Here is a 27,198-nt window from a genome sequence, read left to right as displayed (position 1 = left end):
CGGGTGGCGCCAAAGGTGAAGTTGCAGTTTCGCGGCAACTTTGCTCGGTCTGTGTAACACTGGGCACTGAGGGGGAGTCAGCTCGGTCTGTGTAACACTGGGCACTGAGGGGAGTCAGCTCGGTCTGTGTAACACTGGGCACTGAGGGGAGTCAGCTCGGTCTGTGTAACACTGGGCACTGAGGGGAGTCAGCTCGGTCTGTGTGACACTGGGCACTGAGGGGGAGTCAGCTCGGTCTGTGTGACACTGGGCACTGAGGGGGAGTCAGCTCGGGCCGGACACAACTCGCCCACCATCTACACCACCGGCTCACACCCAGGAGAGGTGCCCAGCGACAAGTGAAGCCAGTCCGGGGCAAAGGCAGACAGCGCCGAGTGCTTTACCGAGCGGCGAGTGAGTGACTGACACGCCGGGATAAGGGTAAGAGACCAGTACCGTTATCGCTCTGTTTAGTTACATACATAGACAATAGGTGCAGGAGTAGGCCCTTCGAGCCAGCACCGCCATTCAATGTTGGCGATATGCAGAGTACTGCCCTACCGACTACAAATTCAGAAGATTCGGAAGATTCAATGTGATCATGGCTGATCATCCACGATCATTGCCCCGCTCCTGCTTTCTCCCCTAACCCTAAGAGCTCTCTATCTAACTTTCTTCCAGTGAATCGGCCTCCACTGCCCTCTGAGACAGAGAATTCCACAAATCCACAAATTCACAACTTTCTGTGCGAAAAAGTTTTTCCTCATCTCAGTTCTAAATGGCCGACCCCTTATTCTTATGTTTACAGTTACAGCGCGGAAACGGGCCCTTCGGCCCACCAAGTCCATGCCGATCGACGATCCCCGTGCACTAGCACTATCCTACACGCACTGGGGACAATTTACAATCTTTGTGAAGCCACTTAACCTATAAGTCTTTGGAGTGTGGGAGGAAGCTGATCTGTTCATAAGTGATAGGTGTAGCAATAAGCCATTTGGCCCATCAAGTCTACTCCGCCATTTAATCATGGCTGATCTGTCTCTCCCTCCTAACCCCATTATCCTTTCTTCAACCATTACTCTGATGCATTATTGGCACTTGCTCGTATTAAATAGCAGGGCAGGCAGGCTGGCATCTCGGGGCCAGATGGCCCACGGCAGTACTTAGTTTCAAAGTTGATTGTTGAATTCTCTCGCAGGTTGTAGCCAGCAATCGTCGTCAACATGCCTAACACCAAAGCCCGTGTTCAAGCCACCATCGATTTCCCAAGAAAGAAATCGCACAGGAGCTGCAAAGCGCCACCAACCATAAGCAAGGATTCACCGTCACCCAAAGGGCCGCCTCTCAGCCCACGCAAGCGCCTCGGTAATCTTTTATTTAAGTCTATCTAAAGTCTACTTTTTGTATGCAAAACTTTTGGGGGAGAAGAACTGATTCTGTTTACCTGTTTTTACACACGTTTTTTTAAACATAAGTATTAATTCATTAGCTTGATGTTTATGATTGTTTAAATTCTGCCCGCTGACCAACTTTCCTGAACATCTGGGGTATGCTTTAGTTTCAGCCAAAAATGGAAATTAGCTTCTCCAAATTATTCCATACGGTGCTGAGCTAATGTCCTTGCCCTGGCTTTCATGAATAATCTCAATGAATGAATGAATGACTATTATCACGTGTGACATGTCACAGTGAGATTTTTTTGTTTTGCATACAGAAGGCCCGCAAAGAGTTGCCACACTGATAAAATAATTTGTAAACCGTTGTAATATTTTTTTCACTGACATTAATTTTGTAAAAAGTTGGTTTCCAAGTAAAGAAAATAGTGTTGCTTTCATTAGAGTTAAAGCAGTTCATTAGTGTTTTGTAGTGTGCCTGCCAGCCTGAATGCTGCTAATGATTGATGAGGAACCCTACAGACTCCACTAGTTTAGAGACACAACAGGCCCTTTGGCCCACCGAGCCCACACCAACCATTGTTTGCATGTTCGCACCAGTACCATGTAAAAGCCCTGTCCCACGGTACGAGTTCATTCCAAGAGCTCTCCCGAGTTTGCCCTGATTCGAACTCGGAGATTTACGGTAAATGGCCACTCGTCGGTACTTGGGGCTCTCGTGGACATTTTTCAACATGTTGAAAAATCTTCACGAGTCTTCCCGTGCTTGCGTGTCGTTAGCGAGTCTTCCCGAGTACCTGCCGTTAGCGTTACGAGCCGGTAAGTGATGACCCCGAGCTCCGACGTACCCGCTACGTTCATTCTACGTACGAGTTTGATTTTTTTTTTTAAAACTCGGGAGAGCTCTTGGAATGAACTCGTACCGTGGGACAGGGCTTTTATCCCGCTCTCCCATCCCCTCACTACAGACTAGGGGTAATTTACAGAGGCCAATTACTCTACAAGCCTGCACGACTTTGGGATGTGGGAAGAAACTGGAGCACACGCAGGAGACCCATAGGGGAACGTGCAAAGTCCTTGGTTTACAATAAAAGAGTAAAAATAATCTACAGTTGCTGGAATTCTGAAATAGAATAAAATGTTGGAAAAACTCGGGCAGCATCTGTGGAATGAGTTTTCATTTCAAGTTGATCAAGAAAAGAGGAAAAATGTTCCTTTCACTTACTGAATGTTTTCAACATTTCCTGTTTGTATCTTGTATAATGTTTCTGCTGCAGAAGGTCATGGTGTAGATTAAACTGGGCCACCTATAACTTTTAAGGCCTGATAAATTCTATGTTCCTTTGGTGCATGGAGTATGAAGGGTCGGAGTTGCTCATTATTTGCAAGGCTTTGCATGTACAGGTCCACCACCGAATTTTCCAGCAACTAGTGGTCTGGCACCTCCTTTAATCCGGACAAAATTTCAAGAGAACACTTGAAGTCCTCCTGAACATGTGGTGCCTAGGCTGTATGAGGTGGCCGATCGCGACATCATCGGGATGAATTTGCCCCCTGTGGCTGGTGCTCTGGAACTCGTGCCTGGCCAGAGCTGGCAGATCCGTTCCCATAGCTGACTTTGGGGGCCGGTATCTCAGCCCTTCGGCAGCCCATTGTGATCCCAGCTACTAAGACAGATGTATACAGCAATTCGTTCTTCCCCCGCACAATTAAAGCATGGAATAATCTCCACCCAACTATAGTTACCCAACCAGATGCAACTAAATTTAAAGTAGCTCTTTCTTCCCAATAACCCTTTCTGGCTTCAGCCCCCCCTTCACCACCTCCAGTTTAAATTCCATTTGGAATATTTTGTAGGACCAAGAACCAAGCCCACTTACGACGGTCAGTGATACTTATTTTCCCATAGAGAGTTCCCAATTAATCTCTGCAACTTGCCATTTTGAAATATTTGACTGTGGAAAGGAATTATAATTTTATTTTTGCAACCTGTTTTAATAATGGGTTTGATATATCAAAATATTCATTTTACACTGCGTGGAGAAAATACTGCACTCTTATAAACATAATGCCTGAGGAAAGATTCCAACCCGCAACGTCACCTCTCGATGTTGTCCAGAGATGCTGCTTGACCCGCTGAGTTACTCCAGCACTTTGTAGCTTTTAAACATTATTATGGTTGTTTCGATGCAAAAACGGCAAGAAGGAAGTCAATAAAATTCAAAACGCTTTTGCTACAGGAAGGGGAAAAAAAAAACAAGTAGAAAGAGTTAAGGGCTTGTCCCACTTTCCCGAGCTATTCGCGAATTCTCCCGAGTTTTCCCCTTGATTCAAACTCGCAGAATGTTCGTAAAGGGTCCGTAGATATATCGCAGTGGCTCGTTATGTCAGCCGTGGGTACTCGGGGCATCAGGTAAGTCGGGACTTTTTTTTTCCAGCCCGATAAAAAATGTCCAGGAGTAAAAATAATTGTCGGGAGGGTGCCCCAAGTACCTACGGCTGGCATAACGAGCCGCAACGATATATCTACGGACCCGTTACGAACATTCTGTGAGTTTGCATCAAGGGGTAAACTCGGGAGAATTCATGAATAACTCGGAGTAAGTGGGACAGGCCCTTTAGCTGTTCTGCTGTGTATTTGGTGAGGTCGTGTTAAGGTCTTGTGTGGCTCCACAGGAATGTTGTTTTGTAACAACGTGCTTTCTCCATCAGCTGGTGAAAACCTGTGTAACATTACCCAGTACCTGCAATGCTCCCCCTCCAAACAGAAGAAGGAAAATCAACCTGTCACTCCTTCAATGCCTCGGGGTCGGAAGTTGGAGTTTGTTCTTAGTCCATTAAAACGATCTCCGGTAGAGCTCGATATCCTTGCTGACAAATCACCAGAGCGGACTCCGTTCTCCGTCCACAAGGGTGACGAGACGCCTCGTTCAAAGGCGAGATGCCCGCCTGTGGGACTTCACAAAAAGAAAGGTATGTTCGGTGAAAAATGTTGTTGTTCAGTGTTTAGTTTTAGAGATGCAGCGCGGAAACAGATCCTCGTACACTAAACCCACACGGTCATGGGGAGAACGTACAAACTCCGTACAGACTGTACCAATAGTCGGGTAGGCAGCAACTCTTATCGCTGTGCAACCATACCGCCTGCAATTGTTGTGTTTTTCCAATTCAGTTTAAGTGTACCTGAGTAAATTGTCAAGATGTCTGATATAAGTCCCAGCGTGACACTGGATTGTTGAACTTTTATTTGGTCCAAGTTGAGACTGAACCCGCAACTATCAGTTTAGGCATTGGGTTCATTATTATCATGTGTACCGAGGTACAGTGATTTGCTTTGTATGGTATCCAATCAAATCGGGTAACACGAGAGTTTAGTTTAGAGATGCAGTGTGGAAACAGGCCCACCGAGCGTGCCGACCAGTGATCACCCCGTACACTAGTACTATCCTGTGCACATTGTACAATCTTTTCCCGAAGCCAATTAACTCGCAAACCTGTACGTCTTTGGAGTGTGGGAGGAAATCGGAGCACATGGTCACGGGGTGAATGTACAAACTCAGTACAGGCAGCACCAGGTCAATTGGCCTCAGTAAGATTGCTCCTGGCCTTTACAGTGCATGCGGAAGTGGGATAGTATAGAATTAATCTGAAGAGGTGATCAATGGTCAGTGTGGGCCAAGGGCCTGTTTCCATGCTGTATCTCTAAACTGAGCTAAATGCTAACAGATTTATAGGTATTAAAGTGATTTAAAAGAGTTGAGCAATTGTATCGGGTGATAGTACATCCGTCTCTTGGACCAGCAAGCAAAGATACACCACACGCTGGAGATGGACACAAAATGCTGGAGTAACTCAACGGGTTCAGGCAGCATCACTGGAAAGCAGCCTCAGTCTGAAGAGGCGCCTCTGCTCGAAACATCAGCTACACCTGTTCTGCAGAGATGCTGCCTGACCTGCTGAGTTGCTCCAGCACCTTATCTCTGTCTTTGGTGTAAACCAGCATCTGCAGTTCCTTTCTGCACATTTTGTATGCCACACTCCGGAAGTATTCTTAAGAATATTGCGACATATTTATACGTATTTTATGAGCTGCCTTGGAGTGCAAGTCGTATTTTTCCATCGTGTATTGGACCAGTGTACAACACTAAGGTGTTTCAGCAGAGAACAAGGGAACGTTCGGGATTTAATCGTTTAAAAAATAAATAAAAACAATTTGTTCTTTTCAGATTTGTGGTACCAGCAGACCAAGCAAGTATTAAACACGGCCATTCCTGACCGTATCCTGGCTCGTGAAGTGGAGACCAAAGACGTTACCCATTTCTTGCTCAATCACGTGTGTGGGGAGAAGCCAGGCAGTCTGTACATTTCTGGAGCACCTGGGACGGGAAAGACTGCTTGTCTGAACTGGATCCTCACGGATATGAAGGTATTACTGTCTGGATCCTGAGAGTGGCTGGTTTGTGTTTCCTTAATGCCTTAAAGATAAAGATATTTCCGGTAAATGGGTAAAAGTGTGATTCTCCATTTATTCCAACTTTTTCCAGTCTTGGTCAATACTGATGGGTGTTATGTGCCTGTCTATGAAATGAAGTGTTTACATTTTGTTAAGGTTTCTCACCAGGCCAGTATCCACTGAGTTTATCAGGAGAGGTTATGAGGCAGGATCTGCTCACATGCGCGCGCGCACACGCACACACGCCTACACGCGCACGCACACACCTGCCTATGCACTGATACCTACCTACTGACACACACATATCTACACACCTACACACAGACACACACACACACACACCTGCGATGACCCAATTAATAACACAAGGTTTCTTGGGAGCACAGCTATTGGGCTATGTTAGAGCTACATGCAGTTTGCACATGAGGCTCCAGTCAGATTATGGGAGGAAGCCTGTTGGGAGAAATGAAATTAGAATCTAGTTTGATTTCCTGCGAACTAATTTTTAACTTTTCTGTTGCAGGAGAAACTTGGTGCCTCTGCACCAATTTTCATTAACTGCATGTCGCTGAGAAACTCGCAAACAATTTTTCGCACCATTGCAGACGAGCTGTTTGGAAAAAGAAAGTTAAAATGCAGGGGAAAAGATTTTGCCAAGAGGCTGGCACAAAAGTTAACGTGCCAGGGACCGATGGTGTGAGTAGTGCCCCCTGAGTTGGGCTATTATTTTATTTTCCCTGTGGGAGTAAAAGGGGGGGAGTGTGGGGCAATTCAGCAGAGACTTCGGCAAGGGCGGCATGGTGGCACAGCGGTATAGTTGCTGCCTTGCAGCACCAGTGACCCGGGTTCGATCCTGACTACGGTTGCGTGTCTGTGCGGAGTTTGTACGTTCACCTTGTGACCGCGTGGGTTTTCCCTGGGTGCTGCGGTTTTATTAAACCATGCACTCAAGTGAAATGTTGATGTATTTGTATCCTGTTAGCAGCTCAAAACTATATGAACTCTTTGGAGGGTGAGGTGGGTAGGGTTGAAAATATGCATGAATAGTGCTATAATTTTTTAACTATAAACCAAAACGTTCTCGGCTTATTTGAAAAACCACTAACCACAACAGCCAGGTTAATAATAATTAATTAATTAATAATTAATAACAATAACCACAATAGCTTTACAATACCTTCTGCAAAAATTATACTTATCATTTATTTTACTTTCAGAATATTAGAAACTTCCAGCTATAGACCATTGACTGATCCTATTTATATATGGCTGTCGGTGTTATGGGAAGTTTTAGTAATATGATCTTGAATTATATTTTATACATTTTAAATTTAGTTACATTTTATTAAGAGCTGAAAGTTGATCTATTTCTTGTCTGAGGATATTTCAATAAGGGGATTTTACTCACTAGGAATAAAGCAAATTATAATAATTCACTGAGCTGAATCCGAGCCCAGGTATAAAAGTTTACTAACTGTGTAGGGTTGGAAATCCAAAGCTATGGTTCATAAAGATAGTTACCAATAAATCCAATAAGAAACGATGAAGTGTCTTCCTTCAGCATTGCACTCACCCGAGTTACTTGCCTGTAGATCTATTACAGGTCTATTACACCGCTGATTTTCCAGCGACTTTTACTCCTTTAATCCGGGCAAAATTACAAGAGCATTGCGTGTGACACACGGTCTTTCGGGTCGAGTGCCTCCATCGCGAAAGAGTTAATTGTTTACTTGGTCAATTGGTAATTCTTTATTTAAGTTTCCAGCAAGCATAGCGCTTTAGATGCAGAAGGGGGTGTAATTAGTGGGTCAGGTGTGTATTGTTGAATTATTATTATTGCTCCGGCAAAATGGATAATCAGACAATGTCCTGGATCCAAGGGTGTGGAAAATCAATGGTGCATCTGTACTACAAGGACTGGTCAAGGAAGCGTCAAAATCTTAAAAGGGGAGATACATAACGATGCATGTGGCTTCTATTGAGCATTAACATTGGAAGATTATTTTTGGGCGGCACGGTGACGCAATGGTAGAATTGCTGCCTTGCAGAGCCGGAGACCTGGGTTCGATCCCGACTACGGGTTCTGTCCCCACGGCGTTTGTTACTTTCTCCCCGTGACCGCGTGGGTTTTCTCCGAGATATTCGGTTTCCTCCCACACTCCAAAAACGTACAGGTTTGTGGGTTAATTGGCTTGGTGTTTGTGTAAATTGTCCCGATGTGTGGCAGATAGTGTTAATATGCGGGGATCGCTGGTTGGTGCGGAGTCGGTGGGCCGAAAGGCCTGCTTCTGCGCTGTATCTCTAAATTAAACTATATCAAATGGATTTTGACAGAAGGGTTCGGTGTAGTTCTGAAGCTCAAGTGCTGCCTGCTTTTATGTTTTATAATATAATGACAACTAATTTCTTTGCAGCCTTCTGGTGCTGGATGAAATGGACCAGCTGGATAGCAAGGCGCAGGATGTCCTCTACACAATATTTGAGTGGCCACATCTAACCGATTCACGACTGGTGTTAATTGGTAAGGTTTGCAATAAGGTACTTGCTATAGAGAGATTGAGCATAAGATATAGGCGCAGAATTAAGCCATTCGGCCCATTGAGTCTGCTTTGCCAGTTGATTATGACTGATCTATTTTTCCCTCTCAATCCCATTCTCCTGCCTTTTCTCCATAACCATTGGTGCTCTTACTTATCAAGATCCTTTCAATCTTTGCTTTAACAATACCAGTCGGTGTGGTAGTCAATTCCACAGAATTGCCATCGTCTGGCTAAAGAAATTCCTCCTCATCTCCGTTCTGAAGTTATGTCCTTTTCTTCTGAGGCTGTGCCCTCTAGTCCTAGACTCTGACTACTCCTTTGGACAGCCTTGGAGTGTTTTCTCTGTAATGTCGGAGGTTGAGTAGAGAGTTAATAGAAGTTTGTGCAACAAACATATGGGAGGCATGTATATGGGTAGACGGTCAGAAATGTCAAAAGACTACAAGGCAAAGCTTTCAGGTGAGATGTGTAAAACAGTTTTTCACGCAAAAACATGCCAGGCAAATGTTTGAGGAAAAATGTGTAAGAAAGAACTGTAGGTGCTGGTTTAAATCGAAGGTGGACACAAAATGCTGGGTAACTCAGCGGGTCAGGCAGCATCTCTTGAGAGAAGGAATGGGCGACGTTTCGTGTCGAGACTCGCAACGTCGCCCATTCCTTCTCTCCAGAGATGCTGCCTGACCCGCTGAGTTACTCCAGCATCTTGTGTCCACCTGTTGTTAGAGGCAGATACGATGGAGATATTTAAGAGGCTTTTGAATTAGGTGCATGGATACAGAGAGAGAGATGGATCATGGACAGATGCAGATTAGTTTAATTTGGCATTGTGTTTGGTCCGTGGTGGGCTGAAGGGCCCGAATTAGTGCTGTTCACCTAGTATGTTCCAAGAGCATCCTTTTTCAGATTTCCATATCGGCCAACTTGGGGTTACTGAGCATCCCGCGGTCTAGGCATAAGCTCAGGGGCGACCGCACCTTTGCGGTTGCAGCTCCTAGACTGTGGAACAGCATCCCTCTTCCCATCAGAACTGCCCCCTCCATCGACTATTTTAAGTCGAGACTTAAAACTCAAGCCTTTCTTGACGTCCTCTGAGGGAGGGCTATATGTATGTATTTATGTATGTACTTAATCTATGAACCACTGTTGTATAACGTTAGTACCTCCACCAATGTAAAGCAATTTGGTCAACGAGAGTTGTTTTATAAATGAGCTATAGAAATAAAAGTGACTTGACTTGACTTTTGATGTGTTCCGAATTGGTAAAAATTAATGCTGGCAATGTTAATGAATGGCCGTGTCCTGGCTTCATAAACATTTCGGGCTTTGAATTAAATGATATTGGGCACAAGGGAAATGTGTGACCGCTAATTTGTGACAACTTTCTGTCACCTACTAAATGTCATTTGAATCAAAATCGGAGCGGGAGTAGGTCATTTAGCCCCTGGAGCATGCTCTACCATTCAGTACAATTGGTTGACTCTCAATGTCAATACCACATCCCTGTTCTCTCCCTGTTGTCCGTTCATGTAAATTGTCTAGAAAACAATGTTCCTACAGTATATTTAGTGGCTGGGCCTTCAGGCTTGTGTTGTAGAAAATTCTACAAGTCCAGCTGCCACGAAGAGTCGGGAAGTTAAGCGGGGGGCTTTATAAAGCTTGGATTCGGCTGCATTTGAAGCTTTGTGTGCAGTTCTGGCCGGCCCATTGGTTGAGTAGTTTATTGTCACATGGACCGTGGTCCAGTGAAAAGCTTTTGTGTGCTATTCTGCCAGTGGAGAGACAATACATGATTACAAGTGAGCCGTCCACGATATGATGAACGATAAAGGGAATAGTGTGAATAACGTTTAGTGCAAGGTAAAGTCTGATTAAAGATAATCTGAGGGTCTCCAGTGAGGTAGATAGTAGCTCAGGACTGCTCTCTAGTCGTTGGTAGGAAGGTTCAGTTGCCTGATAACAGGTGGGAAGATATGCAGGCTGTCGTGTCTGGGCAGATATGAAGGATGTGCAGGCTTTGAATGTATAGGTTTAGCAGGTTGCTTGGATTAGAGTGGATTCACTATCGGAAGAGGTTGCACAGACTTGGATTGTGTTCTCTGCAGTGCTGGAAACTGAGGGAAGATTTGATAGAAGTGTGTAAAATTATGAGAGATCATTTGCAGGGTGGAAACGAGCAGTGACCAAGCCCTCCTGATCTCTTAATCTTGCCTGGGCTCAAAAGGCTGAGTTTTTAAGTCATAAAGTCAAACTCCTGTTTCAACTTTCTTGACTTGGTTTAATGTTCATTTGGTGCTTAGTTTATATACGATCCATTTGTTTGGAGGAACGATGAGGTTTTCTCAAAGTCGGTTATGTTTGTGTGGTCTTGTCTTGCTTCACTACTGTAGTACATGTCTGTTGTGACAAGGCTGAAGCTTTTTACAGCTGTGCTCAGTCAAAAATCTGAGTGGATAGTCAGTCTTGGCTTCTTCCCAATATCCTCTCCATCGCATAAGCCAATCTTTAGCCAATTTGGTTCATTCCATGTTAATGTTGAGGAACAGCTGAGTGCATCGAATGCAGCGAAAGCTAAGGCACCAGATAAGACCCAGCTGTACTGCCGACAATCCACACTGCAGAATTACTGAGACTCGAGCAGGGCCTACTTAGTCCAGTCTAGTCGTTCTTTAAATCTTGACAATAAGGTGCAAGGTATCATCAACCATCCTAGCAAGCAGCTCTTGTCAATAAACTGATAATTCAAAAATTTTGGAGTTCAGTTATAATTTAGAGATTCAGCATGGAAACAGGCTCTTGGCCCACCGAGTCTGCACCTATCAAGTCCATTCTGCCATACAATCATGGCTGATCTATCTCTCCCTCCTAACCCCATTTTCCTGCCTTCTCCCCATAATCTCTTGCACCTGTACTAATCAATAATCTATCTCCGCCCTAAATATATCAACTGAAGGCTTCCACAACCTTCTGTGGCAAAGGATTCCACAGATTCACCACCACCCTCTGACAAAAGAAATTCCTCCTCATCTCCTTTCTAAAATGACGTCCTTTAATTCTGAGGCTATGACCTCTAGTCCTGGACTCTCCCACTAGTGGAAACATCCTCTCCACATCCACTCTATCCAGGCTTTTCACTATTCTATAACTTTCAATGAGGGCCTCCCCCCCTCATTCTAAACTCCAATGAAAGTAGGCTCATTGCTGTCAAACGCCCATCGTTGGCCAATGGACTGCAGTGGTTGAAGACGGCTTGCTGTTACATTCCCACGGGCTGATTGGACTAGTAAATAAATGCCTTTGTGCGTGACATCCAATTCCAGAAAATGAATGGGTAACGATCAGTAGTAAAACCAAATGCTGCTCGATTCTCGAGTTTAAATGTCACGCCCCAGGCTAGAAACCTGCTCTGTATTTTAATTGGGATCCTGATTGTTACTGAGAATCCTGGGTTATTTATCTGGAGAATTAAGCTTCAATTCCAGTGCAACAACCAGGTTATTTAAATCGAGTTATAAAAATTTGAGATATAAGCTAGTGTCAGCGATGATCAGTAGGGTTGCTGCTTCATGTCGCCAGAGACCAGGGTTCAATCCTGACTGATCCAGGCTGTGGGTGTATAGTGTGCACGTTCTCCCTGTGACTGCATGGGCTTCCTCCAAGCGTTCCGGTTTCCCACCCACGTCCCAAAGACGGGTGGGTTTGTCGGCTAATTGGCCGCAAAGTTGCATTTGATAATTGCCTAGTGGATGTGAAAGGGGATAACATTGAACGAGTGTGAATGGATGATGGACTGTCGATGTGGACTCGATGGGCCGAAGGGCCTGTTTCCGCACTATCTTTTGATCAATCCATCTAAACTGCAAGACTGGCAATGAGTGCGGTTGTCTGTATCCACAACTTTATTGTGATCTGGGAAGCTAATCTGTCGAAGGCAATCGGTGATTATACATCAAGGCTGCTTCTGCTTTGACCCCACGGTGTTGAAATAAAACAACTTGACCCAACGAATACAAACCGAATGTGGGAGAAAGGTGCTCATGATCAGACCTGACCTCATTGAATGGTAGAACAAGTTCCGGTGCAGTCCGTTCTAGTTCTAAGTCAACTTATTGTAAATTCTCTTCTCAGGAATTGCAAATTTGCTGGATTTAACCGATCGGATTCTGCCTCGACTACAAGCTCGGCCCAAGTGCAAACCTCAGCTCCTGGTCTTTGCCCCATACACGAGGGACCAGATCGTGGCCATTGTACAAGACCGTCTGAGCCAGGTACAACGTGGTGGGTGGTGGCCAAGCACGCACGTTCTATATGATAGCAGAGTAGAGTGATTGATTGAGCACCCTCACCGTGCTTTTAGACTTTAGAGATACAACATGGTAATATGCCCTTTGGTCCACTGAGTCTGTGACGATCAGCAATCAGCCTGTACATTAGCACTATCCTACACACCAGGCACAAGTTATAATTTCCAGAACCCAATTAACCTACACGCCAGCGCGTCTTTGGAGTGTGGGAAGAAACCAGAGCACCCGGTGAAAACCCACACAGTCTCGGGGAGAACGTGCAAACTCCGTTCAGACAGCACCCGTAGTCTAGTTCAACCCGGGTCTCTGGCGCTGTGAGACAAAAACTTTACCGCTGTGCCACTGCCTTGTGGACCATCCTGTGCCGAGCTACCAGACTGACAATAATATACTAAACTATTCATTGCCGCACGTGGGTGGGGAAATCGTCTGTGTGCCTGTGAGCCAGTTGGGTGTGAATGAGGCCAACTATCTGTTCCTCTCTTCCAGCCTGCCCTGCTCCACACTTACCTGATGATATTATATACCCGGTTAATTGTGTGTTTGAGATTTCTCATGTGCTCCTCTTTTACATTAAGGTTCCTGGGGAGAGCGTGTTGGAATCTGCTGCCGTTCAGTTCTGTGCCCGCAAGGTTTCCTCTGTATCTGGTGACGTTCGAAAAGCCTTGGACGTGTGCAGGTAGGAATTGGAGCCCCCTCCACCGATACGTGGGGTCAAAGTGGGTGGTGAGGGTCTTGATCATCTTGCGTGGCTCGATTGTAGTTTAGGAAAGAACTGCAGATGCTGGTTTAAATCAAAGGTAGACACAAAATGCTGGAGTAACTCGGCGGGACAGGCAGCATCTCGCGAGAAGGAATGGGTGACGTTTCGGGTCTAGACTAGTTTAGTTTAGAGATACAGCTTAGAAACGGACCCTTTAGCCCACCGAACACACACACACACACACTCATCCCCACGCTCACTCACACACACACACACACACTCATCCCCACGCTCACTCACACACACACTTATGCTCACACACTCACACACACATACTCACACTGCCAATTAACCTACAAACCTCTACGTCTTTGGAGTGTGGGACGAAACCTACGTAGGTCACGGGGAGAACATACAAACTCCGTACAGACGGCACCCGTAGTCGGGATCTACCTTGGGTCTCCAGTGCTGGAAGGCAGCAACTCTACCGCTGCGCCACCGTGTCCGTCCACGCATAATCATGTAATGTCTTTCAGCTGACTGGGGTTAGCCCGCAACAAAAGCTTTTCCCTGTACCTCGCTGCACGTGACAAGGAACTAAACTAATCTGATCATTGATGTGGGGTGTTGTGGTGGTCCTGTTATCCAGAGTGCTTGGAAAAGCAAGCCATAGACCAGAGTTCCAATCTCCGTGGGAGCTTTGGAATTTAAATTCCATTAATATGGAATTTGCAGAAACTCGATTCCGAATAATTACTGGATTATCAAAAAAACAATCCAGTTAACCCACGATTCAACGTTTGACCAACGCTACCTTTTTTAAAACAGAGGCAACATTTTTGATCACATTGCCTGAGCAAGGAGATTAACTTGGTGTCATGATCGGCATGGATATTGTGGGCTGAAGGGCCTGTTCTTGTGCTGACCTATGTTTATTATGGATTGCTGTTTGTGGTTCAAAGCGAATCTTCTGATTTGACCGGTCTTTTGTTGCCATCTTCTTGTAGTGTAGTCATGGACTCTGGCATTCTGAAGCTTGTAGGTTTCATAAAATAAATAACAGAATCATACAGCATGGGAACAGGCCCTTCGGCCCAAGCTGACCAAGATGCCCCATCTACACTAGTCCCACCTATCATTGGCCCATACACCTCTAAAACAAATGTGACTTTTACACTTTTGCTGTAGGGCCTGTGGTGGACTGATTGTTAATGGTTTTGATTCATTTTGTTGCACAATTTGCAGGCGAGCTGTTGAGATCGTGGAATCGGGCGCTCGATGCCAGGCGATGGTGAAGTGTAAGTTACCCTTGAAAGTTTTTGCTTTGTCTCATTGATGATCTAGGATCGATGATAGGATCGATGCAAAGCATCTGCCGTGCACTAGTAACTTGCTGGCAGTTGTTCAGCATGCTGGTTGGAGATGTGACTGCAGAATTAAGTGTTGGAATTTAAAAAGCTACTCTTAAAGGAGACCTGCAATTCATTATTGCTAACACTCATCGTGATTGAGAGATGCAGCTTGGAGACGGAGACAGAGCCTTCGGCCACTGGGTCCACGTCTACCATCCCACTTTAGCATCCGGTCCCTACACACCAGGTCTAATTTACAGAGGCCAATTAACGCACAAACCCACACGTCTGGAGCACCCAGGAGAAGCCCACGTGGTCAACAATGACCACCACTCACCTGTTCACGTTAGCTCTATGTTATCCCACTTTCCCATTCACTCCCTGCGGGCTATCGGCAATTTACAGAGGACAATTAACCCACAAACCTGCACGTCTTTGGGATGTGGGAGGGAACTGGAGCACCCAGGAGAAAACCCACGGGTTCACAGGGAAAATGTGCAAATTACATATGGACAGCATCCGAGGTCAGGATCGAGCCCAGGTCTCTGGAGATGCGAGGCAGCATGTGCACCGCCCTTGTTCCCTAGTGTTCTTCAAGGAAGAAAACCTCCCTCCTTGCATGCACTGACTGACCCATGGGTGACACCTAACGTGCAACGTGTTCGATTCTTAACTACTCCTCAATTGATTTAGTGAGCTACTCTCAAAGGGAAGCAATGAACAAAATGAGTCATGGAGGTTACAGAGGATTCCATGTTTAAGTGCCATTGTTTATTGGATTTTTTTAAATGTTTGTGCAGCTAAGTCTCCAGTCAAGGCTCCGTGTTCACCAGGCCTAAAGAAGGTTGGGTTGCCGCACATTTCCCAGGTCATCTCTGAAGTATACGGTGACCGGATGACGTCTCGCTCTGGATCAGAATGCTTTCCCCTCCAACAGAAACTACTGGTCTGTTCCCTGCTTCTCCTGCTCAGGCCGTCCAAAGTGAAAGAAGTCACCCTTGGGAAGGTAAACAACTCGAATGCTTTCTCGTTCGCCCAGCCTCCAAACATATGCCCACACTGTTGTAAACTTCACCTACAAAGAACAGAACTGTGTTAATCAATGGAACTATTTTCATTCCCCTTTTGACTGAGGCCTTTAAAGGTCCCCAAATATTTCGAGCAGTTACTCAAAAATTCTGCTGCGTAGTTTGAAGAGCAGAACTCTGACCTAGCCAATATTTATTTCAAGAGAGAGCTAGATAGGGCTCTTAAAAATAGCAGAGTCGGGGGATATGGGGAGAAGGCAGGAAAGGGGTGCTGATTGGGGATGATCAGCCATGATCACATTGAATGGTGGTGCTGGCTCGAAGGGCCGAATGGCCTACTCCTGCACTTATTGTCTCTTGTTTATTGTCTTTTGATCCGTAACATGATTACATGGATTACCCGGTCATTATCTATTGTTGGAAGCAAGGTAGATAGATTCTTGATTATCCTAGGTGTTGGAGGTTAGGGGAGAGGCAGGAGAATGGGGTTAGGAGGGAGAGATAGATCAGCCATGATTGAATGGCAGACTAGACTTGATGGGCTGAATGGCCTAAATCTACTCCCATCATTTATGACCTCACTTAAGTTGGCTCTATTTTTATAGAAGTAACCATACCAAAATTATTTTATTGGCAAGATAGTACTGTTCAAAGACTTGAGGTTGTGTTACATGAAACACAAGTTTAAGTCCAGCAGTTAATAATAATTTCAAAGAACTCACAAATGTGAACACTATTAATTTCAGGCCTTCAGTTTTTAATAGCGGAAAGTGAAAGTTGATTATTTGATTTTGCTGATCTTAAAGTGAGAATACAATTTGAATGGAAAGAGAGGTGGCAAATGCAAGTTTAGTTTGGAGATACAACCTGGAAACGGGCCCTTCGGCCCACTGAGTCCGTGCCGACCAGCGATCCACACACATTAACACTGCAGACACTAGGGACAATTTACATTTTTACCAAGCCAATTAACCTACAAACCTGTACGTCTTTGGAGTGCGGGAGGATACCGAAGATCTCGGAGAAAACCAACGCAGGTCACGGGGAGAACGTACAAACTCCATACAAACAGCGTCCGTAGTCAGGATTGAACCCGGGTCTGGGGTGCTGTAAGGCAGCAACTCTACAGTTGGGCCACCGTGCTGCCCAAGTTAGCTCAGAAACATGTGATGTGGAACACTTTGTGGTGGTGTCTCCTAAATGGCAATGTTTGATACGAGGGCATAGATCTTGGTAAATAGGACAATGAATTTCATTCAGCCTGGATTCCAAGGGGAGAATGAGGATTTCACAGCAATCTGTTGAACAAAGATCCACAGCCATTGTTGTGTTAATATAAAATGTTTTCAAAGTCTTGAGCAATACTTATTTTTCAGCAAAACACAAAGTGGAGTAGCTTGGAGCATCAGGCAGCATCAGTCGAGGGATTGGACAGACAAATGTTTCCTGCCCATTCCCTCCACAGATGCTGCCCGTCCCACTGAGTTACTGCAACACTTTGTGATTTGCTCAACATTTCAGCATCTGCAACTCCTTGTGCCTCCATTTAATGTTGGATCTCTGCACTAAATGCACAGTTAGGTGTCCATCTCCCCCACTTGTGCGAGTTAATAAACAGAGGGTCATCTGTTCTGTATTTTGACTCGGAGGGAGAGAAGTTTGACCGGCAGAGTTCTTAGAATATGGAACTCATTTGCACAGTGCCCACTGGTACAGCCGTACATCACAGAAGATGACCAAGATGCCTCATCTCCACTAATCTCACCTGCCTGTTTTTGCCCCATTTCTCTCTAAACCTTTCCTATCTGTGTACCATTTTCAATCTTGCTATAGAACCTGCGTCAACCACCTCCTTTTACAGCTCGTTCCATACATCCACCACTCTCTGTGTGGAAAAAGTTGCCCCTCTGGTTCCCCTCACACCTTAGACCTTTGTCCCCTGGTTCTTGATTCCCCTCCTCTGGGTAAAAGACTCTGTGCATTCACCCTATGATGTAGAGATGCTGCTCAGTTAACAGGATGACTATTTAATCAAATGTGTACCAGTAAAGATAAGGAAGTAAGCTTTGAGAAGGTGGCTGTGGAGAAGACACTGACGCAAATACCAGTCCCCCTTAACAATGTGTGCAACATTGCCAAAGCAGAAGATTAAAGATTAAAAGTAAAGCAGGAATGGGAAAGCAGACTGCTCCTCCTTACATTTACAACTGCTTTTTGTTTTTGTCAGCTTTCTTCCTCATCGTGAAGTAGAATTTGACAAGCTTTCGACTTGTTTGTGACTGCTAATGGGAAATGGTGACCAGAGATTAGACTGTAGGTCAAGTTTGTTTTGCCCTGTTGCTGTGTTGTTGAAACTGTAATCCTGCTCAGTGTGAAGGGAACTGGATGCAGACTTTGCCTGATAATCTGATACGGAATGCAACCACTAAGACGGTGGGACAACTGAGAGCGGTGTTTTGCATTCTGCTTTTGCAGCTGCAGTTTACTACATTAACCCTGTATCTATCCCAGTGGCCTGACTAATGCAATATCATGCGACACATCAGCATTTTTCAGTATAACTATTACCATTTCTTCCTCTTTGTACTCCAGGTCCACAGTCCTTGTGCTTTTTTTTTTAACTAAACCAGATATTGAGTCATAGTCATAGTGGTACAGTGTGTAAACAGGCCCTTCGGCCCAACTTACCCACACCGACCAACATGTCCCAGCTGCACTTGTCCCACCTGCCTGCACTAGATCTATATCCCTCCAAACCTGTCCTATCCATGTACCTGTCTGTTTCTTAAACGTTGGGATAGTCACAGCCTCACCTACCTCCTCCGGCAGCTTGTTCCATACACCCACCACCCTTTGTGTGGAAAAAGTTACCCCTCAGATTCCTATTAAATCTTTTCCCCTTCACCTTGAACCAGTGTCCTCTGGTTCTCTATTTCCCCTACTCTGGGCAAGTGTTCTTGTGTGTTTGTGCGGAGCGTATTTGCAGGGCTCTCCTTATCAAAGAAACGGGTACAAAGCAGATATTGCGAGAGATTCCGCAGTCATGGAACATTGCCCTTTATTGCAAGAGCGATGGCCTATAACATTTGAGGATGTCACCACAACGGGAAGACTTTAGTGAGACCACATCTCAAATAACGTGTGGGCTTTTGGTCATATGATTTAAGGAAGGGCAAATTTGCCTTGGAGGCATTGCAGAGTATGTTTCATAGAATGAAGTATTTGAAGAAAAGCATAGAATCAGACCTATACTCTTGAGTTTGGATAAAACAAACAGCCTTGAGTCGTACAAAATTGTGAGGGGAGTTGACAAGGTTGATGCTGCCGAGATGTTCTCGCCCTGGGCGCTGGTTTTTGTGAATAAATATTTTATTGTGAGTTGTGAGTTTTTGGAACTCTAAGTGATTGGAGCAGAATTAAGCCATTCAACCCATCAGGTCTACTCTGCCATTCAATCGTGGCTGACCTACCTCTACCTCCGAACCCCATTCTCCTGCCTTCTTCCCCTAACCCCTGATATCTTGGAGAGTTGTCATTTAAGTGCATTGTTTTTGTTTCGAACTTTTCCTGCCTGCTGTTTGACAACGTGGAGAAGGCCAGTGGATCAAATCAGCCCTGATTTCATTGAGTGGTAAAGCAGGCGCAAGGGATGTAGTGGCTGACCCGTGCTCTGGCTCTCTTTCAGCTCCACGACGCCTACAGCAAAGTTTGCAGAAGCCAGCAGATGTCGGGAGCTGACCAGTCCGAATGCCTGTCGCTCTGCAGTCTCTTGGAGTCCAGGGGGATTGTGTGGCTCAAGCAATCGAAGGAAGCTCGGCTCACCAAAGTAAGTGGGATCTGTGAAGTCCAGATATTATTCGGTTTGTAATTAATTTCAAGATGCCATTAAGAAACACTTGTGTTCAGAGAATGATACGGGAAGAAAAGCACAATTTATAACACAATTATAACTTTATTAGTGCATGCACTTCCCACACGCTAACATTGGTGTGTGTGTGTTTGTGCTCTTCACACGTGTGTGTGTGTGTGTGCACCTCCACACGCCAGCATTGTGTGTGTGTGTGTGTGTGTGTGCACGCACACATGCACTCCATGCACGCTAACATTGGGGTGAGTTTGCACTACCCACACACTAACTTTGGTGTTAGCTAGTGTTGGTTAGTTTTAAACTGATTTCAGTTAATTGAACTATTAAATAAGGTCAAAGATGAAAGCATTAACTCGACTAATCTACTTTAATGGCACAACACAATGAAAGGTTTTTGAGGCTTGTTGCAAAGTTATTTATGAAACTGGTGCTTTGTCAAGTTATGGAATTCACTCCATGCATCACTCAATCTCTCCCTGCAAGACATTAAGACCTGCCTCTTGGACCAAGGCTTTGATCACTATCCAAATATTTAATTTGGGGTCCTGTAAGTGATAATATCATTTAACGATATTAAAGTGGCTTTTGAACTTTGGCATTGCCAGTGACATCCTGGTTGTAGCTGGATGTTGCCACTAGATGGTGCTTTGGAGCTATTGTTTATTCCAGTGGCAGAGGTATGGGAGCCTCAGTGTTCATCACCAAAACCATGCCATGTTTGAGATTTAACCCATCAGCCGCGAAGAAATCCGCCTGCAGGCTGCAATTCCTGATCCGTATGAATGAGCTAACTGCTCGCTCTGCCTGCATTGAGGAAACTTTCACTTGTTACACATGAGTGGAGGCAGTACCTCACCATGACTGATCTTATCTTCTGGTCGGGCTGCAGAGGCTGGATCTGCCTGGATAACTGTCATGTAATTAAAGTACAGGCGGAGATCCTGTCCTCCAGCAATTTGCCTGGACTTTTACAAAAGCATATGAGTTAACTCTCGTCAGCTTCCTACTGGGACTGGAGCATGAACCTAAGAACGTTTGCCACAAAAGGACACAGAGTGCTGGAATAACTCGGTGGGCACCAAAGGCTATGGGGCCACAGCAGGAGAATGGGGTTGAGAGGGAAAAATACTTCGGCCATGATCCAATGGTGGAGCAGACATGATGGACCAAATGGTCTAATTCTGCTCCTATGTCTTGTGGTCAGGCAGCATCTCTGGAGAACATGAATAGGTGACGTTTTGGGTCGGGATCCTCCTTCAGATATGACCCGACAGTGCCATCTATCCAGAGATGTTCCCTGACCCGCAGTTACTCCAGCACTCTGTGTCCTTTTGTGTAAACCAACATCTGCAGTTCCTTGTTTCTACTCCTGCCACAAATGTTGTCTTTCTTTCCTCTGCACGTGTTGTTCATGCTGCGTCTGCTTTAACGGCTCGCAAAGCGAGAGCTGCAGTCAGTTGGTACTGTATGTCGGGTGCTTCAGCCTGAGTTTCATTTGTCGGTTGGGGTGGGGAATGCTCTTGGATTGACTGCAGGGTTGTTTCCAAGTTTATTAGGGCGTTCACTGCATAGATGGAGCAGGTACTGGTGTCTAAAGGTCCGGGACCTGGTAAACTCCTTCCTGATGCTGACCTGTGTCATGAAGCAGGAAGAGAAGGTGTTGCTGTGTGCCCCGAAACCAGTTACATGACTGAGCGCATATTAAAACTGTCCTACACACCACGGACAGGTTACATTGATACCAAGCCAATTAACCTACACACTTGTACGTCTTTGGAGTGTGGGAGGAAGCCAAACATCTCGAAAACCCACGGTTCGGAACGTACAAACTTTGTACAGACAGCGCCCGTAGTCAGGATCGAACCTGGGTCTCTGGTGCTGCAAGCGCTGTAAAGCAGCGATTCTACTGCTTCACCACAGCGCTCCTAAAACAATCGGCCCTTAATCTATCAATTTTTCCAAAGGGTTGAGACCGGACAACTGATTTCATCAACGTGTAACATCCTGTTTGTCGGGGGAGGAGAAGCAATAGATGGTAACTGTGGTTGTTGTGGTGAAGATGCTGAGTAACTGCTGGACACCTTGTACTAATCGCCTCCATCTCTCTGCAGGTTGGCCTGAAGATTGAAGAGGAGGATGTTGAACATGCTCTTCATGACCAAGCCCTGACAGGGAGCATTTTACAAAAGGGACTGCAATGTTTTTAAACCATTTGTTTTAATAATTCGCGTTGTTTTTGCTGCTGTCAGAGAAGTACGATAAAAGTGTCACCGAAACGGCCCTTCAGAAATGCTTCGCTGCATCTATTCCATAAATTCTCGTTTCCAAAATGAACCTTGGCTCTGCCACTTCTAGAGCTGGCTGACATTCAGAGCTAAGTCATGTCTTATACACACGTGGGTGCTGCACACTTTATTTCCAGTGCATGGGGAGTGATGAATACCAGTGCCCATCGACTGAATGGCACTGTTGACTATGGCCTTGGCCAGCTTACTGTGCTGCCAGAAATCATCAGTGTGGGAGAAAAAGACCATCTGGATTGCTTACCATAACAAAAGCTGGGGCTTGTTTTAATTGCTACTTGCAGCAGCACCGTTTTGGAAGATGGTGAAGTAGGTGTATATTAACTATGACATTGACCTTGTGTTGATTGTCTTTATCTTGTGAAAGGTTTATGAGATGAGTTTCTTGTGTAATAATACTTAATAACATCCCTTTGCTAACAACTTTTAAAATATTTTTAAAAGCACTTTAGGTTTTAAACATATATAAAAGCTTGTTATTGCAAGCCGGTGAGATTTTAACTGAATTAAGACTCATCTCTGGATTGGTTTTATTTTTAAGATACAAAGATACCAAGAGAGTGATCCAGTCGTTTCTTGCTTTGTTTTAAGGGATCTGGGAGGGTGATAAATGGTTCAGTTACTTTCCATAAGCCTTTGGTGCTTCAACTTCAGTTAAGATAAAAATGTCAGCATGGAATTAAGGCCTGAAATTTTGATATCAATATCATATTTGCACAAATGAGGAAGGTTTAAGTGTAAATATCTCTTGTGTATCATTTTACGTTTGTGGCCTTGTCTGCTGTGGCTGAAACTTTAAAAAATAAAGTTCAGTTGTCTTACTGTGGTTTGTTCTGAGTTTTCCCACATTTACTTATGTTTCAAGATACAGCACGAAAACGGGCCCTTCAGCCCACCGAGTCCGTGCCGACCAGCTATCCCCGCACATTAACGCTACCCCACACACACGGGATAGTTTTACATTTATACCAGGCCAATTAATTACAAACCTATACGTTTTTGGAGTGGGAGGAAACCGAAGATCTCGGGGACAACCCACGCAGGTCACGGGGAGAACGTACAAACTCCGTGCAGACAAGCACCTGTAGTCAGGATAGAACCCGGGTCTCTGACGCTGAAAGAGAGTAGCTCTACCGCTAAGCCACCGTGCCGCCCTCCCTCTCTCCATTAAAGCTTTTTGAAATGGATTCTGGTCATCTGATATTGTCTTGGTTCTGAATTATATTTGATAAAACTCATGTAAAATACCAGCATGTTGTTAAGCTGTCTGAAATATTCCCAGCTGGTGTTGCCTGACTTGTTACTGTCTGGCAGTCAACATAATGGTGTGTCTGAATCGACTAAACTTTTTTCTCCTGAGCTGTATAAGGTGATTTGTGTGACAGAAAGGAGCTGGCACTTAAGGGGATAAACATTTTGATTGTGATTATTGGGTCTGCCCCTGGGCTCCACTTCAGAGTTAAGTAGGTTTTACATGGCTGTCTAGAAATAGGAATGGATTCTTGTTTAGTTCCACAGGATGTTCAGAGGTGAACACCGGTGAAATGCTGTCAGGGTCACTATTTAATTTCAAACAACCACTGCTTCAAGTTAATAAACCTACAAAGGTCACCACTAAAAACTGTAGGGGCCAAGGTGGTAATGTTTCCTTCAAAGGGATGTAATAATAGAAAGGTTGTGTATTAACAGTACCCATTTGATGTCTGGTTTATTAGGCTTACTGTGGTACAGTGAAATGCTTTGCGTTGTGTGCTATCCAGTCAAAGAAAAGACTATACACGATGACGATCAATAGGTAGACACAAAATGCTGGAGTAACTCAGCGGGACAGGCAGCATCTGTGGAGAAAAAGAATAGGTGACATTTCGGGTCGAGACCCTTCTTCAGACTGATGTTAGGGGAGTGGGCAGGACAGAGATAGAATGTAATCTGAGGCAGTAAGACTGGTGTGAGAACTTGGAAAGGGGAGGGGATGGCGAGAGGGAAAGCAAGGGCTATTTGAAGTTAGAGAAGTCAATGTTCATACAGCTGGGGTGTAAGCTACCCAAGCGAAATATGAGGTGCTGTTCCTCCAATTTGCGCTGGGCCTCACTCTGACAATGGAGGACAATCAAAACGTGTTCAGTGAAAGATAAATGGTACAACATATAATGCAGGATAATGTCTAATTAAAGATGATGCAAGGTCTTCAATGAGGTAGTCGGAGTCAGGATCACAATATTCTGCAGAGGCAAGAGAATGAGCGGGAAGTTGTGCTGTTTGTCAGTACCAACGATATGTGGAGGATTGAAATTCCATTGTCAGAATTTCAGGAGCTAGGGAAGAAGGTAGTTATCCCTGGATTATCACTGGAATGCCACACATTGAGGATAATTAAAAATAGGAAGTCTATTTGTAGCCCGAGGCATTTCTGGAGGGAGGGCTGCACATTCTTGGGGTTTTGCTTATCAAGATGGTAGGTAGTAAGATGATGCATGGCAAGGCTAGATCACTTAATGAGTGTTTTAATGTCTGTTTACTGTGGCAAAAAAATATGCTGATAAAATGTAGGAAGGAACTGCAGATACTGGTTTAAATTGAAGGTAGACACTAAATGCTGGAGTGACTCAGTGGGACAGGCAGCATCTCTAGAGAGAAGTAATGGGTGATGTTTCGGGTCGAGACCCTTCTTCAGACTGATGTCTGGAGTGGGAGGTTCACAGATAAGGAAGTGTAAAGTGTGAAAACAGGACCAAGGGAATGGAGATCAAGGAAAATATAGAATGGATCATTGTTAGTTGGGAGAAAGTAACAACAAAGCAAACAGATAAATTGTAGGCGGAGACAGTAAGACTGGTCAGAGAAATGGGAAGGTATGGAGAGAGGGAAAGCAAGGGTTACTTTAAGAATGTTCATACTGCTGGGGTGTAAACTGCCAAAACGAAATATGAGGTGCTGTTCCTCCAATTTGCGCTGGGTCTCACCCTGACAATGGAGGAGGCCCAGGACAGAAAGGTCAGTGTGGGAATGGGAGGGGGAGTTAAAGTGTTTAGCAAACGGGAGATCAGATTGGTTTAGGTGGACTGAGCGATCAGGTAGGTTTAAGGTATTGGTGGACGTGGAGATGGAGATGGTAATGAATGTGCTGCAAAGGCCGAGAGAGGATATTCGATAGGTATGAATAGCTTGCAACTCGGATTGCTTATGAAAGTAGATGAATTTGTCAAAACCTTCCCCGGATACGCCAGACTTGGCAGAATTGGAAAATGACATGTAAAAGTTGTGTTCAGGAAAGAGTGTTCGTATGTACAGGGTGGCCAGCTTAAAATACCTAGTGGATAAAGATTTAGAAACACTAATCGTTAAAAAAAAAAACAAAAAAACTTGTAGCTTATAGAATTTTAAAGGTGAACTAATATTGATTTGTGAAGGGCAGATTGGATATAACTAATTGAGTTTTTTTGTAGCAACATGATTAAGATATGCTGTGAATGTTGTAAATATGGATTTTTAATAAAGCATTTCCTAAAGTGTCATGTATATGGGTGTTTTACAAAGTTAATGTCAACTGGAGGATGGTGGACAGTCATGTTTTCCAAGGGTCAGGGATAGGGCCACAATTTATTTTAATATGTATAAATGTCATTGGAAATTGGAATGCAGTTAATTTTAAAATAAGTTAATGATATCAAAGATGGAGGTGTCAAATGGTGAACTTGTTGCTAATAAATTACAACAAGATATAAAAGGGCACTGTGTTGGAATAACTGGGTGGGTCAGGCAGCATCTCTAGAGGTAGACAGAAGTGCTGGAGAAACTCAGCATGTGCAGCAGCATCTATGGAGCGAAGGAAATGGGCAATGTTTTGGGCCAAAACCCTTTTTCAGACTGATGTGGGTGGGGGGGAGAAAGAGGGAAGAAAGGAAGAGGAGGAGCCCGAGGGCTGAGGTGCAGCTGCAAAGGGGGGGTGGAGACGGCTAGGGCTATCGGAAATTGGAGAAGTCAATGTTTATGCCGCTAGGGTGCAAACTGCCCAAACGGAATATGAGGTGCTGCTCACCGGTTGAGTTTCTCCAGCACTTTTGTCTACCCTTGATTTTCCGGCATCTGCAGTTCCTTCTTAAACACAGCATCTCTAGAGGGCATGGATAGGCGACACTTCAGATCAGGACCATTCAGTTCTAGTGATGCTGGCTGAACTGCTGAGTTACTCCAGCACTTTTTTGTAAACCAGCATCTGAAGTTCCATATTTCCATAACTGGATATAGATTAGTGGAATGGGAAGACATGTGGCAGACTTGATTTATTACAGGGAAGTGTGCTGTGATTCTTTTAGCAGTTGGGGAAGCAACATAAATGCATTGGCGCGCTCAGTTGGGGAAGCAACATAAATGCATTGGCACGTCTCGATCATGCAGGAATGAAGGACCTGTGATTCCTGTGCAGAACTCTTTGCACCTGGCGGGACATGGTGAGAGAGGAGTTAATTATAACATGAGAGATCATCAGCTTTGTAAATAAAGATGCAGAGTACTTAACGCTGAACCATTATAAATCTCCGGTTAGGTCGTAACCAATGAATATTGCACCCAGTTCTTATCACCGAGATGTAGGAATAGTGTACAGTTCCACTGGAAGGTACAAGTAAGTTTCTCCAGAATGGTTTCAGAGATGAAGGATTTTAGCTACACATTCAGGTTGGGAAACACATGCATTTTCCTTGCTGTAAAAGAAATTGACTGGAAATTTGGTTATGCCACAAAGCACTTCCTGTTAGCTCTTGATGCAATTGTTTCAGGACACAAATTTAAGGTTTTGGACAGGAGGCAATGGGGGAGAAAGTGGATTGTGGAGAGGAAGCTTTTGCATGCTTTTGAGGCAGTAATGACTGGAACTCTCCAAGAAGGGTATAGGGGGGATATATTTAATAATCTCAAAAGGAAATCGGGTAGGCACATTATACAGCATAGGAATGGCCATTTGGTCCACAATGTTTGTACCTTTCCGTGTACCTTCCGAAAAGCCCACCAGGGACTTTACTGAAAGTTAGACAGTTTTTTTAATACCGGTACAGGTACTGCTCTGCTTCCAGCCCTGCTCCAGGCCAGAGTGGGGATTAAAAAACCCTGCAGCCTGGGGTAATTTTACAGACACTACAATCTTGTATCTTGTGGTAATCTTCCGGGTACTAAACCCCTGCAACCCTGTGGTCGTCGTCTTATTGCATATGGCGTGCACATCCTAAAATTGTAGGTCAACTTGTTCTATATGTTTGTGCACGTCGGGTTGTTGATTGC

At 44.7% G+C, this 27,198-nt stretch overlaps 1 protein-coding gene across 1 annotated transcript; it reads left to right on the top strand.

Annotated features, from left to right (window-relative positions):
- cdc6 (cell division cycle 6 homolog (S. cerevisiae)) lies at positions 1–22,746 on the top strand. Its single transcript, XM_055656974.1, has 12 exons — positions 1–420; positions 1,178–1,344; positions 4,086–4,346; positions 5,600–5,799; positions 6,350–6,522; positions 8,241–8,347; positions 12,492–12,631; positions 13,246–13,346; positions 14,616–14,668; positions 15,523–15,728; positions 19,436–19,576; positions 21,730–22,746. Exons 2-12 carry the CDS (start codon positions 1,203–1,205, stop codon positions 21,823–21,825), a joined length of 1,620 nt encoding a protein of 539 aa, XP_055512949.1. The 5' UTR covers positions 1–420; positions 1,178–1,202; the 3' UTR covers positions 21,826–22,746.
- Positions 22,747–27,198: the final 4,452 nt, after the last annotated feature.

Source organism: Leucoraja erinacea, chromosome 27 (genome assembly GCF_028641065.1).
Source record: "Leucoraja erinacea ecotype New England chromosome 27, Leri_hhj_1, whole genome shotgun sequence".
Lineage (NCBI taxonomy): Eukaryota > Metazoa > Chordata > Chondrichthyes > Rajiformes > Rajidae > Leucoraja > Leucoraja erinaceus.
This window is presented reverse-complemented; position numbering and strand designations above follow the sequence as displayed.